General features: G+C 37.1%; 1 protein-coding gene across 1 annotated transcript in view; it reads right to left on the reverse strand.

The window, feature by feature from the left end:
* Positions 1-17,785, reverse strand: part of PLCL2 (phospholipase C like 2) — a 106,256-nt gene that overhangs the window by 22,216 nt on the left and 66,255 nt on the right. The window contains exon 5 of the mRNA XM_076331226.1: positions 5,086-5,161. Coding sequence (XP_076187341.1) covers positions 5,086-5,161 — 76 coding nt within the window. The remainder of the gene's footprint in view (positions 1-5,085; positions 5,162-17,785) is intronic.

The following is a 17,785-nucleotide window of genomic DNA, read 5'->3' on the forward strand; positions in this document are numbered from 1 at the left end:
AGGAGTTAAAACAATTTGATAGCTGGCTTAGAAAAAATGGGAACAAGGAGAAAACAGGGAAAAGCAGGTATTTCAGAAGAACGGAGACTGGCTGACAGGAGCCTGAAAGTGCTGTTTTAGTCGTAGCAGGTGATGCTGGAGTTTATGTTATGGTGGTAAATATCGTAGATTGTTTAACAGTGAACCTCATGAAAAATGTAGTAAAGGATCCAATTCTAAGATTTAACTTGAAGATCAGTATGTCCTACTGATGCAGGAAAGCACATTAAATATTGCTCAGTTATGAAGTCCAACGATAATGGATAAAGCAGCATTTCTTCACTCCCTACATATGGAGCCATAGTTTAAATGCAGTGGCTTCTAATCAAAAGTCAAGACTTGCTGATGAGAGGCAGTATTTCAGAAGACATGGATTAACAAATTCTGCTGGGCTTGTGTAAACTCCACAGTACCACAAACACTGCAAATTCTCTCTCAAGTCAGGGATAACTACAAAAAAGTTGAGAACAACTGATCTAGTCATTCCCTTTCACTGTTTCAATAAAAACTCAATTGCATGCCTACATACCCAGTCAAAAGTGCTCCTCAAGATTTAATTATATCCATTTCTTTTCCTCTGTTAAAGGATTACCTAATCTGTACATAACATAGAATATTACTTTTTCTGCATCTTTTCTGCATCTTACATGCAGGTTTTGGTGGACTCTAAGTCTAAAACCAATTTAGAATGCAAGTAACAGGAACAAATAGTAAAAGAAACAGCTCAGTAAACATGTTTTGCTGCAAAGCTTAAGCAGTAACAGTGGGGAACTGAGATTTATAGCTATTTGAACAAAATTGATTTTATTACTTTAATTTTCAACTACAAGAAGTATTTGCATGGCCATCATGCTAATCTTTTTCTACATGCAGCTCAGACATAACTTTTTCCCAATGGATATTGTTGTGCACTATGTTTATCTTTGACAGCATTCAGAATGGCTGGATATTCCCTTTCTTGAAAATGCATCCTGTTTCTGACACTGCTGAAGGACTGCTTTGGAGTACATGTTAGAAAATGTACTCAATTTATGTCTTCTACTACTTGCATTATTTAACAAACTAAGTCCCTGCTGTTTTAGTCACTGTACAGATGGAATAAATAAGACAGTCCTTGCTTCAACTTCGAATCGAAGTATGAGGAAAAAAGAGAACAGATGGATAAAGAAAGAGTGGGGAGTACAAGGAAGCAAAGAAAACTATTTTGGTTAAGGTGGTAGGAGGGCATGTGTCAATCTAGCTATATTTGTGGGATAATTTTAAAACCAATTCAAAGGAAACAGCCCAGTGGATGTTTACAGTGAGCCTGTGGGACAACAGGATAGAATGCATGACGATGGCTGACAATCTATCAGGCACTGGAAACTCTTGCTACCAAATGAGCAAACACAAGAAAAGTGAAAGCAGCTCAGTCCTGACGTACAACGCGGAAAAAGTAGAGAAATTAATATAAGGACAGACATCATCAAAACGACAACCAGGAAAATGACGTACATAAAGCAAAACTATAATGGTCCAACTCAGAGAAAAGTGCAGCTGAGATCCCAGAAGAACCTGAACAAGAGTTCTGGCTGCACAGATGACTAGGGAAGGTTATACCTCTACAACCATACAGAAAAAAAGCGATTTGAATTATCAGCACACAGTGCTGGAATGCATATTTATATATGATATTAGAAGTAAACTGACACTGTTAGAACTGTATACAATAACTTCATTTCCTGATTTAAAACAGAAAACTTAGAAATCATTTCTTGTAGGTATTGTCAAGGCTACTTTTCCCCCTACACACATTAATCTACCCTTACTGATGTTACATTTCACACATTGTTTTATAATTCTCAGTGTCACAAGATCCTCCTGTACTGTTTCACAGTCCTATCTACATTTGATTACGTTCAGTAATTCTTTGTCACCAGCAAACTGTGTTCGCTCATTATTTGCCCCCTGATCACTTAATGAATACTTGGAATATCACATGTCCTTTTGAGTTCCCACTGCTGAACACCAAAAGGAATTCCTAAGCTGTGGTTCTCTCTTTTAACCAGTGATGAGCTCAGGCAGTATTTAAATTATAAAGCAAAAGACTGTGATGGAAGATTCAAAAGAGAAGTACAAGAATGATGTGAGTTGGGTACAAAGGAGGCTAGGGATGGGGTAAGGTGCCCTGGACATTCAAATTCTTTACTCTAGAGAAGATACAGGAGCACTTTAGGTCTTTAACAGGTTAAGGGGATGGACTGGATTATCTTTAAGTTCCCTTTAGCACCTACATTCTATTTTCTTGCAAGATCTTTAGCTGGTTTAATAGCAACAAAATAAATAGCACTGCAATCATTTTGAAGTTATGCAGATTTTATTCTTAATTCTGTTAAAGAATAAGAAGTACAGTGGGAACCAAAGCAATATTATGTTCCCATGTGTTTTCATTAGTTAATGTATCTAAAATGCTTTCAAAAACTATTTAATTAAGAACAGAATGTGTTGAGCTGAAATTAATATGCTGATATAAAGAAAACAGAGAAGTTTTTTCATATGGTTTAATTTTAAAGAACCAAAATGAGAAGTTTACAGTTAAATGTTCTTAGAGAATAATAATAGCAAAGAACTTGAATTCTGAAAAAAGCCATCTCAAGAATCAGCTCTTTGCTTATTCAATAGGCCATCAACCTAAGGAAGAAATAATGGTGCATGTATTTTAAAATTGGTTCTGAATTTTAAAGGAGGCCAAAAGTCTTATTATTAAACTTACGTTAGAAAACGGTTTAATAGTGAGTCCACTTTGCCTATTTAACGAATTTCTCTTATAAGCCTGTTCATGACCACAAAAATTTACTGCTTATTGGCAGCTTGAGTATTTCTTCTTATTTTAGCAGCTTTTTCACTCTGAGCCACAGAACAAAAAAGCCCAGACAAGGGCATAATTTTGCTTTTTCCTTATTAAGAAACTACATAGGAAAACGTATAATCTTTTACTCAGAATTAAACACAGTAGCATCTACTGAGATCATGCGATCAATTAGTCATAAGAAAATCTTCACAAACCATTGATATTAAAAGGTAATTCAATTCAGCTCATTCATCTTTAGTACCTTGACCCTGCAGGGCTAAAGCTGCCCTAAATAGCAGGATCTATTACATAATCCATACTTAGGCTTATGTCACCATGCTGGAGGTTTCTCATTTAAATGAGATCAAAATCTCTTCGCTATTTAGCATGGGCTTTAGGTCTTTAGCATTCTTAAATAAAGGATTCTTGGACCCAGCTACACTTCAAGTAAAATAAGGTTGTAAGACTCAAGAAAATCAGACATATGCGAGTTTACTGGAATCCGTATGAGCTAGTAGAAAGCTATCTTTTCTGAAGGGCAACAATTCTAAAATATGAGGTAAAATAGGCAATAGCTTTTGCCTTACCCCTAACCAAGGATCTAAACTGCTTGAGACACTGATGAAGTGAAAAAAATATAGCACACTATCACCACAAAAATGGGAGATGATTCAAGAAGTAAGTGTACAAGTCTACAAGACAATGTCCTTATGGCAACATGATATATTTTGAGTTTGGTATTTTAGATAAATTCTGCATCTACCAACAAGATACGTGAAATGATTATTTTGTCACTCATGGCATTTATGATTATTTATGTTTGACAGCTTGAAGTAAATAGGACAAATTAAAATTTTCAAGTATTTTGACAGTTCTGTGGTTTGACTAAAGTTCACAGAGTCTGAGGAATGTGTGCTGTGAATAAAGGGGAGATCTAGAAATTCAGAGTGGGTAAGCCTTCCTGCTGCTGATCTGAGATGGAAGACACTGCTAACAGAAAAGAGTTTGTAAAGCAAGGGTGAGGGTGGAAGAGCATTATTTTTTTCTGTTCAGGAAAAGAAAATGAAGAAAAGAGACTGAAATTTATAGGAAAGCAGAGAAGCGGATCAAAGAATGGAAGAAAATCATGGAAGATGATGGGAGCTGCAGGATGCTGAATATCAGACAGATAAAAATGTATTTGTATATAAAAAGCTTTTGTCCTGACTGAGTCACCCAAGACATGGTTGTAGACACTTTGACTAACTCTCTGGCAGACTCCCTGTTTCTGATGCAAAATGCGATGCATCGTTACTCTGAGCAAATTTATAACATTGTTTAAAAAATACTTAAGAAAGACCAAAAGAAAACAAGCATGACTAAACAGCAAGGTCAGACATGCTATTCAAAATAAGAAAGAAACCTTCAAAACTCAGTCGCGTCCAAATGAGAAAACCATTACAATATATCAGGTGAAAAATTTGTGAAGGGATTAAGAACTAACTATACAATCTGTTTCAAATATATATCAGAAACAGGAAAACTTTCAGAGAATCTGTGGGACCAATAGGTCATAACAAAGTTTAAAAAAAAGACTTTCTGCATCCATGTGGTTTGAAAAGCCTGCCACAGAAGATGTAATTGTCTGCAAAACCAGTTTTACTCTAAATAGGTAAAATAGTAACAAATCAGCAGAACCAGAGGGTATCCACCCAATAGATCTAGAGAAACGCAGGGATGAAATATCTGAACTACTGTCATGTAATTATCAGAAGGCAAGGTACTTCACCAAGGCTCTTGAAGACATTAGGCTACCATAACAAAAGAGGAAAAGTTCTCACATGGTAAAAGAGGAGATAGGAGTAAATGGTTAAAAAATTCCATTGTGAAGGAAGATCATTCTCTTTCTTTCCTGTAATCCTATGTTTGCATTTGAGGAAATGACTATATTGACAACCTACTGTCCATATATAAAATGCTCATGATTTCCAAAGTCAAGCTGTAATTCTATGGATCTTTGATTTCTATGATTTGAAATGTCCTTTTCACTGTTATGGTACGTGCCTAAATTACAATAATCTCTTTTTTTGTTTGGATTTTTTTGTTGTTGTTCGGTTGTTGGGGTTTTTTTGCTACGGTTAAATAAACAAATTTGATTAAAAGTTTTGGGAAATAAGGGAAATAAGAAAAATGCAGTAAGTTCTTTATAATATTTTTAAAAAACAGCTTGTACTTACCTGCTTTCTGACACTGTACTATCTTCTCATATAAGCTATCTGTATTTTCAACTAGAGTCCTGATGGTCTGAATCATCTGTAGAGAAAATAAAGTAAAATATACAGAAATATCAGTAAAATTCAACTTTTACTGAAGATTTTTAATCTGTAAAAGATGCTTAAATTTGAACTCAAATCGATAATCTAATATGTGCCATTAACATAATGAATACATTCATTTTCTTGGTCATGACCAGGCAGAGAAGTGCTCTAAATGTAGCATAAAGACATAAAAAATACTATGGTTTTGGGTTGGGATCTGTGAACATTGAAGTAAAATGTCTACTCCATAATTCACTGTCTATCAAAGCAAGTGGAAATTATACAACTATTTACCAGGTGGTGGCTTGGGTGAGATAACCTCGATGCAGGTTTCCTCTTCCTCACTCATTCCGACATTCAGGATGATGACCACTCACCACCCAGTGCTTCCTTTTTCCTAGGGATCATCCCATTGCTTTTCCAAATTTGTTCCTCTACATTTTTCCTTTTTGTGGCTTGACCTGTACATATGTATGAGAACTCTCTATAGAGGAAAACAAATCACTCGAGGCTGGTACTGGAGGGTAAGGAAAATCAATTATTCCTTTACCTGATCTTTCTAAAGAAAAGACCTTTCATGGAAGCTCAGCTGAAAGCGCACCAATTAAGATGGAACCGTGCAGATTTTTCAGCCTAGGGTATGTATTGAGAAGTAACAACTTTGCTTCACACCTTACCCACTGACGTCTCTGGTATCCACTCAAGCAGACAGATTTCTCGCCACTAAAACAATGACTGAAGTTTGACATGTTACTTATGTGGGTGTTCATGTGGAACTTTCTTTTCCTTAGGAGACCACAATTGCTGTTATGAGCAGGAGTGTTCCATGTTACAGGGAAAAAAACCCAAACCTCTCTAACACTCTTCCTCAGAGAAATATTAGTTTAAGAGGCATGACTACGACAGTCCCTCCTCACACGTATTAGAAGGAGCCTTCTCCAGCTGAGTGACATTGAGACTGTTTTTCTGAACACTGCTCTAAGTGAGGCACAAATCAATTTAGAGAAGCAGGCAAGTAAGCCTTAGATTTTTGATCATGGCAAGTGTGCAAGCAAGTGAGGAGGAAGAACACCTGCACAGACACAAGCTACTCTACAGACTTCTATTATTTTCAGCTACACAAAAATCTGGTTTCAGTAAATGACAAAGCATTTAAAAATAATTCTAGTTCTGTTTCTATTATTTCCATTTAAAATGATAAAATTATGCAAACCCCAAAATTTTTAGGTTTATGCTACATATAAACAATATGTGAACAAGCAACTTTAGAGTATGTGGAGGTCATCATACGGAGTAATTTAATGTAATCTTCACATCCTGATTAATCTGTATTTAATTTCAAAGTATCTATTTATCCTGATTTATGTCAGTTTTAAAAAAAAAGAAATGCAAATTACAATAAAAGAGGAAAAAATAACAACTTGATCAGGTTGCTAAGCTGCAAGTGAAACACTTTAGCTTACCCATTTTTAACTGGATTGTTCTTTGAATATAAATATCAGTGTTCACTCAACCAAAAACTGCCTATAAATAGAATTATGCCAATTACTAATTAGGTGTAATAAATTGAAGACAACTATTTTAAAGAGAAGCATACTTAAGTAAGAGAATACTGTATTTCACCCAGACAGGCTTCTATAGGGAGCACTGCAAACTGACTATTCCTGATTTGTCATGGAGAAAGCTGCATTTCGCTGTTTCATTACTATTTGGTCTTTAAAACAGTATTCAGAAATTGAAATGAAGCCACTATAAATTTGCTTGAAAGGCAAGGATTTTACCTGTTTCAATATGTACGTCACGTAACACATTTGCTTCTGTAATGCACTTAAATGAAGAGAACCAAAACACAGCTGACTTCAATCACAAATATACTTCCAATACCTGATGTTATTTTGCTAACTAGCTGAAACGATACTGTAAAGCATCCTCCACCGAGCTTTTGCTGCATTGAAAATCACCTTGAAAAATGAAATGCTGAGCACGTATGGCTCTTTTTTTGTCAGGATGCTAACACACAATAATGACTACAGTGGGATTCTCTGTTAGTAAGAATCCTTTCACCTGAGAACCCTTTTGAGTGGAGTTCATAAAAGAAAGAGACCAATTGTGCTGCCTATTCAAGGTATTTCTTCAGGAGGAACCGTAAGAAACACTGCAACTGCCCTATGTTAGTCTATTCTGTGTTCCTGACCCCATGTATATAATAATGTAACTTCTAAGTCATCTCAGTTAGGTCCTATTCCAGACACAGAACATCTCTATCTGCTCTGTTTCCTTCATACAATACATTCTACATGCACATCAGGTAATTTAGAAATAGTGGAGAACAAGCCTCGGCGGATTAGAAAACTTGCTCTGAGACACTGCACTGATTTTCAGAAATAAGGTAATTCAAAGATGAATAAAAATGCTTACATCACTGCTTCTTTGTTTACTTTCTGTATTGACAAAGCAAGAAAGTTGTACTAGTTCCGCAGATGAAAGGAAATGAAACAAATCACTGTATTAGTGCTCTTTCATCATGGCAAGGCTAACATTGAAGAAGACTTTATAATAATGTGCAGATTTAATATTTCAGTTTTGGTATGAAAAGTTGCTTTGCCTAAATACTGTCAGATCAAAAGCAATGCCCTCTTTGCAACTTTTGAAGAAAAATGTCAATGCATTTCATGCGATATAAATTATTCTAATATCAATTTTTATATTACCAAGGCCAGTAATAGTTACTTTTTTTATCTTTGGTCTCTAAAATGCATACAAAGCTATATTTAAGATTAACAGCATCACTAAGCAAAATTGGCTGAGCTAGCAATAATTCAGAGGTTTATTGCCACTACCACTCAATCAAAATTATGCTAGCCCCCAATTTTGTGGATGTCCTCCACTAAGGAAATAACGGAGCGGCATGCTGTGTGCATGAGTAGGTGTCACCTTTTAGTTGTGTTTGATTAATAAAGTAATAGTATTAGTTCATTATAATTTTATTCTTATATTGTTCTTCACCACGCAGTCACCTTTTAGTATGTATTCAGCTATTTGTTAAATGACTCTTATGGAGTGTTTGAACATATAAATTCTTTCTGGTGTTCAAGCCAAAATTATAACATCATGAAAACATTCATGTAGATATTAACAGAGACTGAAAGACTTTTGGTAGACACAGCATACGGAACAACTGAGTATAAATGGTTATATTTAAACAGAAAATTAGCCGATCCAAACGATACTTGTATGTATATGTGTGCTTGGTATAAAAGTGAAGTAGAAAATTATGAGTAAGCAGGAGCTTCAGTGTGAAAAACAGTATGTCTGCAGCAGAATGAGAAATGAAATTCTCAAGGCAAATTAGCTGTGGAAATTGAGGAGGAAGACCAAATAGAGTCTAGTATATATTAGACCAGTCTATACTGAACAAGCCAATCAATAAGCAGGTATTTGCTAACCACAGCCAACTTTGAGAATATTATCAGTGACAAAACTGGAAAGAGAAATGCAAAAAAACTTAATAGGGAACAACCAGTTACCAGCTGATCATTAAAAATGTATTGCAAATTAGCCATGCCTATTCTAAGAAAAGAACAGATATTATATGAAGTTTAGTAGCTATGCTTTCTAGCAAGTCTCTTACAGTATTAATTCCCATCTCTAACCTATGTTGCTTTTTTCCGGAAGTAGCGATTCAAAATATCCAACAAATATTTTAAATACAGAATGTACAACACTTGCTGGAATTGCTTCAACTCTCCCTTCAATTCACACCCCCACCCCCACACCAATCTTAGTATGAACAGAGAACTGCTCTGGTACTCACTACATACTGGACTATCTTCCTTTTTTTTTGGACAACGGAAAATGGGAAATGCAGAATGGTATGCTTTGTGAGCCTTGAAGTCACCACATTTTTGCAGAGGCCAGGCTGACAGTTTGATCTATTCGTCAAACTCTATTTGTTAAATCACGCAACCATTTTACCTAGTTATCAGTAATTCTAACAAAAGGACAAATGTCAAGAAAGATGTAAAAAATATTTAAATTGTTCTTAAGGGGTTTTAGAAATAAACTCTAAATGATTAGTCCAGAGTTCTCAGTGAGGATGAGAGACCTGTACTATTATATATTGTCCCTGCCTTAAAAAGCATGATGACAATGGTTAGCAACCAAAACAATTCTTGCTTCAAACTGATGGAGCTCTGTTGCTAACAGTACCATTCACCACTTACTGACGGTGTCTTCACAAACCAAATGAAAAGTCATATACTTAAAAAATATATCTATCCTCTTTCTCAGCAAAATAGAACTCTCTCATTAAGAGAGACAGTTACAGAAAATTAAAAAAAGAATATACATGTCTTGACTACCCTCTAGGCTTATCTTTTATGTTGCAAAGCTTTGTTAAGTCTGTTCTGTTGTTTTATGAAAGAGATAAGTGCTATGAACAAACACTGTGTATGCCTCTGCATGTATATAAGTGCTGACACGTATGTACACATGCATGTATTTGAGACCATTCATTCAATTTCAGCTGAATTTGAGCAAGTGAAGATCTATTTCTACTAGGCTCATGAAGACAGGTCTTCTGGTAGAAGACAGAACATCCTGTTTATGCCCCCAACTGAGGGAAAAGATGTAGATTGAACTCAACCCTAAATATTTTAAATATCACGTTTAACAAAGAATACAGACCTTGAGAAAGACATCTTTAAAAAAAAAAAACCCACAGGATTTATTAATTCCTCTGCATGTGGAACTGGTTGGTAGCACACAAAGAGAGACATCAGCTGCATTTTAAAATGGAAAAACCAGCCAGTGATAAACTGTGTCTGGCTGATGAACCTCAGTGAGAGAAAATACCTTCACTGACAGAGTTGCAACAGCAAGGATGAACTTTATTTTTAGCACATAAAGCACACTACACATTTACATTTTGAAATCTGTGGATATGTGTTGCCAATACTGTTAGACCTACATCCCAACAGTAAAGCTGAAACCATACTTACAGTAGGTATAAACCAAATCTTTATTAAAATGTCTCTCTCCACAAAATGCTGCTCACATTCTCCTTTTGTCTCAAATCTCAGCATATTAGATATACTTTTGAGACCACAAACTACACCATTTCTGAAAACATTTTAGTATACAGTGGCCAAACCGGTGCTCTTAACAGTAGTAATAAATAATTTGCATTTTCCAGACATTTTATTAAGTCCAGAATAGTACAAATAGCACCAACAGCAAATAGCACCTCATAAAAAAGGAAACCAAACATAGGCCATCCCAAACTACAATACATAAACTGCTAATAGTATCTGCACCATTTCAAAAGATGTGTGTGACCCAGACAGGGTCAGAAGTTGCTATCATTGCCCCAAGCAATAACAGCAAGGAAAGGAACTCTGGTAGGGACAGCATACAAACACTTCTATTCTCAAGAACCATTACATGTACTGGGAACTCAAGCAAAATATGGTCAGTTCTAATTAAATATATGTATAAACTGTATCCAAGCAGTCCAGTATTCAATGTCAATGCACCAGAAGGCATTTTTGTTGTGGCACTGGAACAAGCAAAAGAATCATTCTTACTCCTTTCAGTGACAACTGCCATGGTCAGCTTGCTCTGAAGTTGCATAAAGAGTTGTTTTGAACTATATATACTGCCTTTGATTTTCTGCTGGAGAAGAATGGGTTTATAGCGATAAGGAAGGAAATGACTGGAAAATCAGATTGTTAACTCCTATTAAACCTCAGAACTCAAATGAATTGTTCTAACAGTGTGGACACCACACTGAAAGCATTCCGAGATGTCCAACTTTTAACCAGCACCACCATAAACAACAGAAGTGGACTTCTAATAAGCAGGCGACACATGTTCACGTTACTGAGCTCAGTTCAAAACTCAATAAGCAGTGATAAAAACCTTACACCTACCATCCTTGAGACTGCTAGCACCACTAGATCAGTGCTACTCAGTTTTCAAGAGTAAAAGGTCCTCAAGTTCAAACAGGAGAGATATACAGCAAAGAAATATGTTGAAGTGATTGCAAAGTAGCATCTTATCAGAAAGGACAATATACTTTTCTCTGTCCCAAGTTTAAGTTACAGTCTTCCAGAAGACCTCTTAGCAGAGCTTTAAAATATCTGAAGAATACCTTGCTAAGTTGTATGGAAAAGATAACTGAAAAAAAGATAGCTAAACAGTTTTCAGAGATTATAACTTTCTGACGATTACTACTGACAAGCAATGAGACAAGAAAAAACCTGCAAAGGCCCCAGCAGAACACATTTTTATTATTTTTCTTTTAAAGTTTTTCTTCAAATCCCAGAAAAATTTTAGAAATTAACACAGAAAGACCACAGCCAGTCCATGAGTTGAGTAATTCATGTTATGTAAAGCAGGTATTGATTGGCAATACATACACTGAGTTTTGTTTAACAACAATTTCATCAAACACAGAGACATATATGTGGATGTACCCATGAGTCCTGAGGGGGTGGATTGATGTCATTGCAAGGCAACTCTCGGTTATCCTTGAAAGGTCATGGCAATCAGAGGACGTTCCTGAGACTGGAAGAAAGCAAATTTCATTCCTATCTAGAAGAAGAAGAGTAAGAAGGAGGACCAAGGAACTACAGGCCAGTCAGCCTCACTTCAATCCCTGGGAAGGTGGTGGAGTAAATCTTCTTGGAAACCATTTCCAAACACATGAAGGACAAGAAGGTGACTGGGGGAAAGTCATCATGGATTTACAAAGGGGAAATCAGGCTTAACCAACCCGACAGCCTTCTACAATGAGGTGACTGGCTTGGAGGAGGGGAGAGCAGTGGATGTTTTTTATTTGGACTTTGCTGAGGCTTTCAACACTGTCTCTCGTAACATCCTCATAGACAAACTAAGGAAGTAGAGGCCAGGTAAGTGGGCAGTGAGGTGGACTGAAAACTAGCTAACCAGCCAGGCTCAAAGCATTGTGATCAGCAGCATGAAGTCCATCTGGAGGACAGTGACTAGTGGTGTGCCCCAGGGGTTGACCCTGGAGCTGCTACTGTTTAAATATCTTCATTTAATCACCGGGATGATGGGGCAGAGCACATCCTCAGCAAGCTGACAGAAGACACAAAACTTGGAGGAGGGTGGATATAGCAGATGGTTGTGCTGCTACTCAGAGGGACTTTGGCAAGCTGGAGAAGTGGGCTGACGGGAACCCTATGAAGTTCAGCAAAGGGAAACGCCGAGTCCTGCACCTGGAGAGGAATGACCCCATGCACGCAGCAGTACAGGCTGGAGGCTGACTGGCTGGAAAGCAGCTTCAGAGAAAAGGACCTGGGTGTCCTGGTGGACAGCAAGGTGGACATACCTAAGGAAGTGCATCACCAGAAGACCAAGGGAGTTGGTCCTCTGCTCAGCATTGCTGAGGCCACACCTCGAGTGTTCAGTCCAGTTTGGGGCTTTCCAGTAGAAGAAATATATGGTCTTACTGTCCAGCACAGGGCCACAAAGAGAGTTAAGGGACTGGAGCATTTTTCATATGAGGAGAGGCTGAGAGAGCTGGGACTGTCCAGCCTGGAGCAGAGAAGGCTCAATGGGGATCCCGGGTGGTCAAACACTGGAAGAGGTTACCCAGAGAGCTTGTGGAGCCTCCATCCTTGGTGATATTCAACAGCCAACTGGACACAGTCCTGGGCAGTCTGCTCTACCTGATCCTGCTTTGAGCAAGGTGGGTGGACTAGACGATCTCCAGATGTGTCTTCCAACTTCAATGATTCTATGTAAATAAGGATTTTAGTAAAGTAGACATCTCTCATCAAAAGAAATTTCTAGAACTGAGCTTTCTGGCTCAAGACAACAATCAATAATAACTTCATTATAGATAAAAATCAGGTGTGGTTTTGCCCAGACAATCCAAAGCTGCTCTATAATGAAGAACAACTGATCTTTCTACTATCCAAGTATAGTCCTAAGCGCCAAGGTAAGAAAACAAAAGCTGCTAACTGCTACTTCTGTGCATACAGAGGACTCCTTACATCAAACTAAATTCGCTTCAAAGTAGTAAGTTTTATAGCAAACATATTGTCTAAATTAGAAATCATTTCTCCAACTACGCAAGAAAATAAATTTAGCACAGGAACACAGTCATTGAGGTTGGAAGGGACCTCGGTATGTCATCTAGTCCAACTCCCCCTGCTCAAGCAGGGCCACCTAGAGCAGGCTGCCCAGGACCATGTCCAGATAGATGGCTTTTGAATATCTCCAAGGGTGGAGACTCCACAACCTCTCTGGGCAACCTGTTCCCATGCTCAGTCACCCTCACAGTCAAAAAGTGTTTTCTGATGTTCAGACAGAGCCACCTGCGTTTCATTTCGTGCCACTTCTCCTGTCACTAGGCACCACTGAAAAGAGCTTGGCTCTGTCCTCTTTGCACCCTCCCTTCAGGCATTTATACATATTGAAGAGATCCCCCCCTGAGCCTTCCCTTGTCCAGAGTGAACAGTCCCAGCTCTCTCAGCCTTTCCTCATAGGAGAGGTGCTCCAGACACTTCATTGCCTTCGTGGCCCTTTGTGGACTCTCTCCAGTATGTCCATGTCTCCCTTGTACTGGGGAGCCCAGAAACTGACACAGTACTCCAGGTGTGGCCTCACCAGTGCTGAATAGAGGGGAAGGATCACCTCCCTCGACCGTAACATATATCACATATTATGATATCATTAAGTATTATGTTTCCCTTTAGACTTTAAAACACTGTCCTCTTCCGAGACAAATGCAGAGGACATTTCCATTACGCTTCCTGAAATCACTGGCATATTACGACATAAACGTAATGCTGTACCTAATTGACAGTGGCAGTATATCCCCGTAAGTGGGAAAAGCATAGGGATAGACTCATGGTTTCACTTTTTCAGCCTTCCTTTCCTCTCTCATCTCTTTTTGAGATGTTTTATATTCTAGGAAACACATACATGGAACGGGTTTTTTTGTCTTCAGAAAGAAGCAAGCTGAGATTATGCCATAATGCAGTGCCGGAGCATAAGAGATAAAATCCGCTTACTAAAACTAATTGTTGTAGGCCTGAGAAAAAATAGGACATCATCTGTTCTTAATTCTGCAGTATCCCAAAATGAATTAGATTTCCCAAAGTTCAAGAAAATTTACCAAAGGAACAAACAGTCCACAAGTTCTCCATTAAAAAGTCTTGTTCTTTTTTAATTCCTCATGAGTAAAGTTTTTGAGAAAGACTAGGTTGAAGACAGAGTAAATAAAATAATCAGCAGCTCTCTTCTAAACTATGCACACAATGACATTAAACTCTTTTAAATCCAACCGTCATTTCTCCTTGCTTTCTTGACACTCTGGCTGTTACAGCAAAATGTTTTTCATCTTTTTTAAACTAAAGCTGGTAGAATGAAAACACTACGTAAAAAGCGGACAATAAGGAAGCACATAAATATGAAAGGAAAATATCCTATATCTGTAAAGAGAAGCAGAAATGTATCATCCTTGTGAAAAAGTTAATAGGTAGTGGTATTTTTGAAACTAAGATCGTCAGTAACAGTTCAAATAACCACAATTTTTTCACACAGGAGTCAAAGAGACAAACAGAAGATTAAGAATTTATTGAGAAAGAAAAAGAGAAAAAGTGAACTACTATTGGAAATATGGAGTACATGTAAGAGAAGTTGCTAAGCATCTGACCTATTTTTATGCTCTTCCATAAACATTCCATTGGACTACATTAGAGGACAGTAAGCTAGATGAACTCCTCTTCCTAAGTAGTCGTATTATTTTTGGTCTCATGAATACTGTGAGTCAGCCATTAGCCATAATGGGATTAGTGAGAGGATACAAAAAGCTTCACTGTTCATGCTCTTAACAAAAAATGAAGAAATCTTGACTTCCCAGAAGCATCAAATTGTGATTATCAGAGCTTTTCAATCAATGAAAAACAGCTCATACTTCACAACATTTGGCACTGGAGTCTGAATATCCAAAATTAGACGTTTGTTTCTGCCCTTGTGGACTGAAAAGCCCAACATAAGCTGAGGTTATCATCTGCAGCTCTGCTTTTGGAAGCATAATTGCAACCTTCAGTTTAGAATGACTGTCCTGTTATAAAACAGGAAAATAAAAACTGATAATAAGCAACATAACTCTTTTTGAAGAAACTGCCCAAGCTATTCACTATATTTTCCATCAATACTTTGTTTTCCATCAGTTTTTGTGATAGACTAACAACTACACAATCAGTAACTATTTAAATTCATCTCAAAAATCAGAATCTACAAATATTACAATTTATTAAACATGGCAAAAACCATTACCTGGGCTATTTGCAATATTAAATTGCAATGAATGATGTATGTTTTCCCTTAGATCTCTTCACCACTGAACTGCATCCATTTACTACCTAAATAAAGACAGTTCTAACTCTGCAGAGACTTGATAATGAAAGTACAAAGCCAGAGGCAATAATGGAAATAGTGAGACAGTGTGTGTTATCAGTATTTAAATATTGCATTTATATTGTCAACTCTGAAACTTACTGTTTTAATACACATTATAACAATCCACCATTAAGACTGAGGAAGTTGTTTAAACTCCAAGCACCCACATACCTCACACCTTGATGATCTTTGCAAATCTGGGGGCATCATTAAGTCATACATCTTCAGGAGTACTTAGCTATTTTAGCTAGATCGAAGCTGTTGGAGCTATACCTACCATCCCTAATCCAATTACTGGAAAAACATTCCCTAATGCAAAAATCAACACAAGCAACTGTCTTTAACAGTTCTTTTCCTGTTGGAACATCAGGTTAAGTTCAACATTTACTCCAGCTATCAAAAAAGAGCCAAGAATTTTAAAAGGCTAAAAATTTAATAGTAACTTCATTTCAATATGGGCATTTGAAAAGGGACTTTGTCAAATGCTTTTGGAAAATCCAACCAGACTAATCTTCCATGTCTACATGCTTCTTGACTTCAAAGAACTCCAAGAGATTAATGAGCCCTTCACTTTATAAAAGCTGTATTGACTCTTCCCTAACACAACATGTTTCTCCATGTTTCCTCTAATTTTGTTCTTCAAAACAGTTTCTACCCATTTTCACAGTACAGATGTCAGCCTGTCTGATCTGTAATTTCACGATCATCCCTGGAAACCTCTTAAAACACTGGCACCACACTAACAACTTTGATAGTCAGTTTTAAGTGAGAGGATACACACAACAATTAGCAGTTTGGATATATCAACTCTTGAGATCTTTCAGAATCCATGAATGAGTATCACCTCTTCCTGGTAATTTTTTTCTCAGTCATTTTGCCTTTCCTGTGTAGTATCTTCTATCAGCATTTCAGTTAGAATGAATTCTCCAATGAGTCCTTCATAAAGAAGAGTTTCATGTGAAACCTTAATCTCCACAGGTAAATGGATGCAAAAATTAATTTAGTGTTGTGGCTTTATTTCTTTTCCTGGGGCTTTCTTTTATACTTTGATCAACTACTGGTCATATACACTCTTTGACAGGCTTCCTGTTTCTGGTATTTTCACAAAAGAAGTTATTGTAATTTTTAAGTCTGTGCAAATCGTTCCTGAAATTCTTCACTGTCAGCTTTCTTATATTTTTTATTTAACCATGACAGGGTTAAATATCTATCCTATCTTCCTCATTTGCACATGACTTCATCTTTTTGGAAGATGCCGCCTTCTTTTGAACAGTACCTCCTCCTTTTTGTCCTCCTCAAGTGTTTTTTGATAGTGGTACATATTTACTTCAAGCCTCCTGTGTGGTATCCTTAGAGTGTCTATGATGTCTGTTCTTTTGACTACTTCTCTTACTTTTTTGTTTTAACAAGGTTCCTTATTTTTATGTAGTTATGCTCTTAAGTATAAAAGCAAGGAATAATAGCTTTTCAATCTCCTGTGCGAAGCCTAAATCCTTTGTTTTATAAGCCAGATGATGCTAAGACTTAAATTGTAACATGGAACACCCACGGAGCTGGACTCCAGAAGACATGGGCTAAAGAACAACATTCTGAACCAACCAGGAAACAGAACACAGGTATCACAGTCTATGCCAGTCATGTATTCCTCAGAAAAGGTATCAGATGGAAAAATCTGGATTTTCTTCTGCATGAAGCAGATAGTGGTCAGATGTTATCATGTGATTTAAAAACACATGAGATGCAAAGATTGAGTTCGATTACATAAGATTGGTGACCATCCTGAACTCAGCCTTCTCTGCCCCAGTCAGAAATTGAGTATTTAGATGAAAAGAAAGTTAGGCAAGAGTTAAAGTAACCTATTCACTCACTCTGTTTTAGGAGATAAACTGGTAACTACCAGCACTGGATCTAGTATTTTTTAGTTACCCCAGAAGTTTGCAACCTCAAAGGGTAATTTGTGGAACAAAGGCTTCTCAACTGAATAACTCTCGCACATTAGTAAGCTGAGATGAAGTAGAAAAGTCTTCATCTACTTGTTCTCTCAATTCTATAACCACAGCAGAATGACTGAAATCCCTCTTACTGTATTTGTAAAGTAACCAGTATTTGTAAAGTAACCACAACCAAGGATCTACATCAACAACAAGGTAACTAATACAGATTTTATGAGCTAAGCATAACT

The sequence above is a fragment of the Aptenodytes patagonicus genome, chromosome 2 (assembly GCF_965638725.1).
Source record: "Aptenodytes patagonicus chromosome 2, bAptPat1.pri.cur, whole genome shotgun sequence".
NCBI lineage: Eukaryota > Metazoa > Chordata > Aves > Sphenisciformes > Spheniscidae > Aptenodytes > Aptenodytes patagonicus.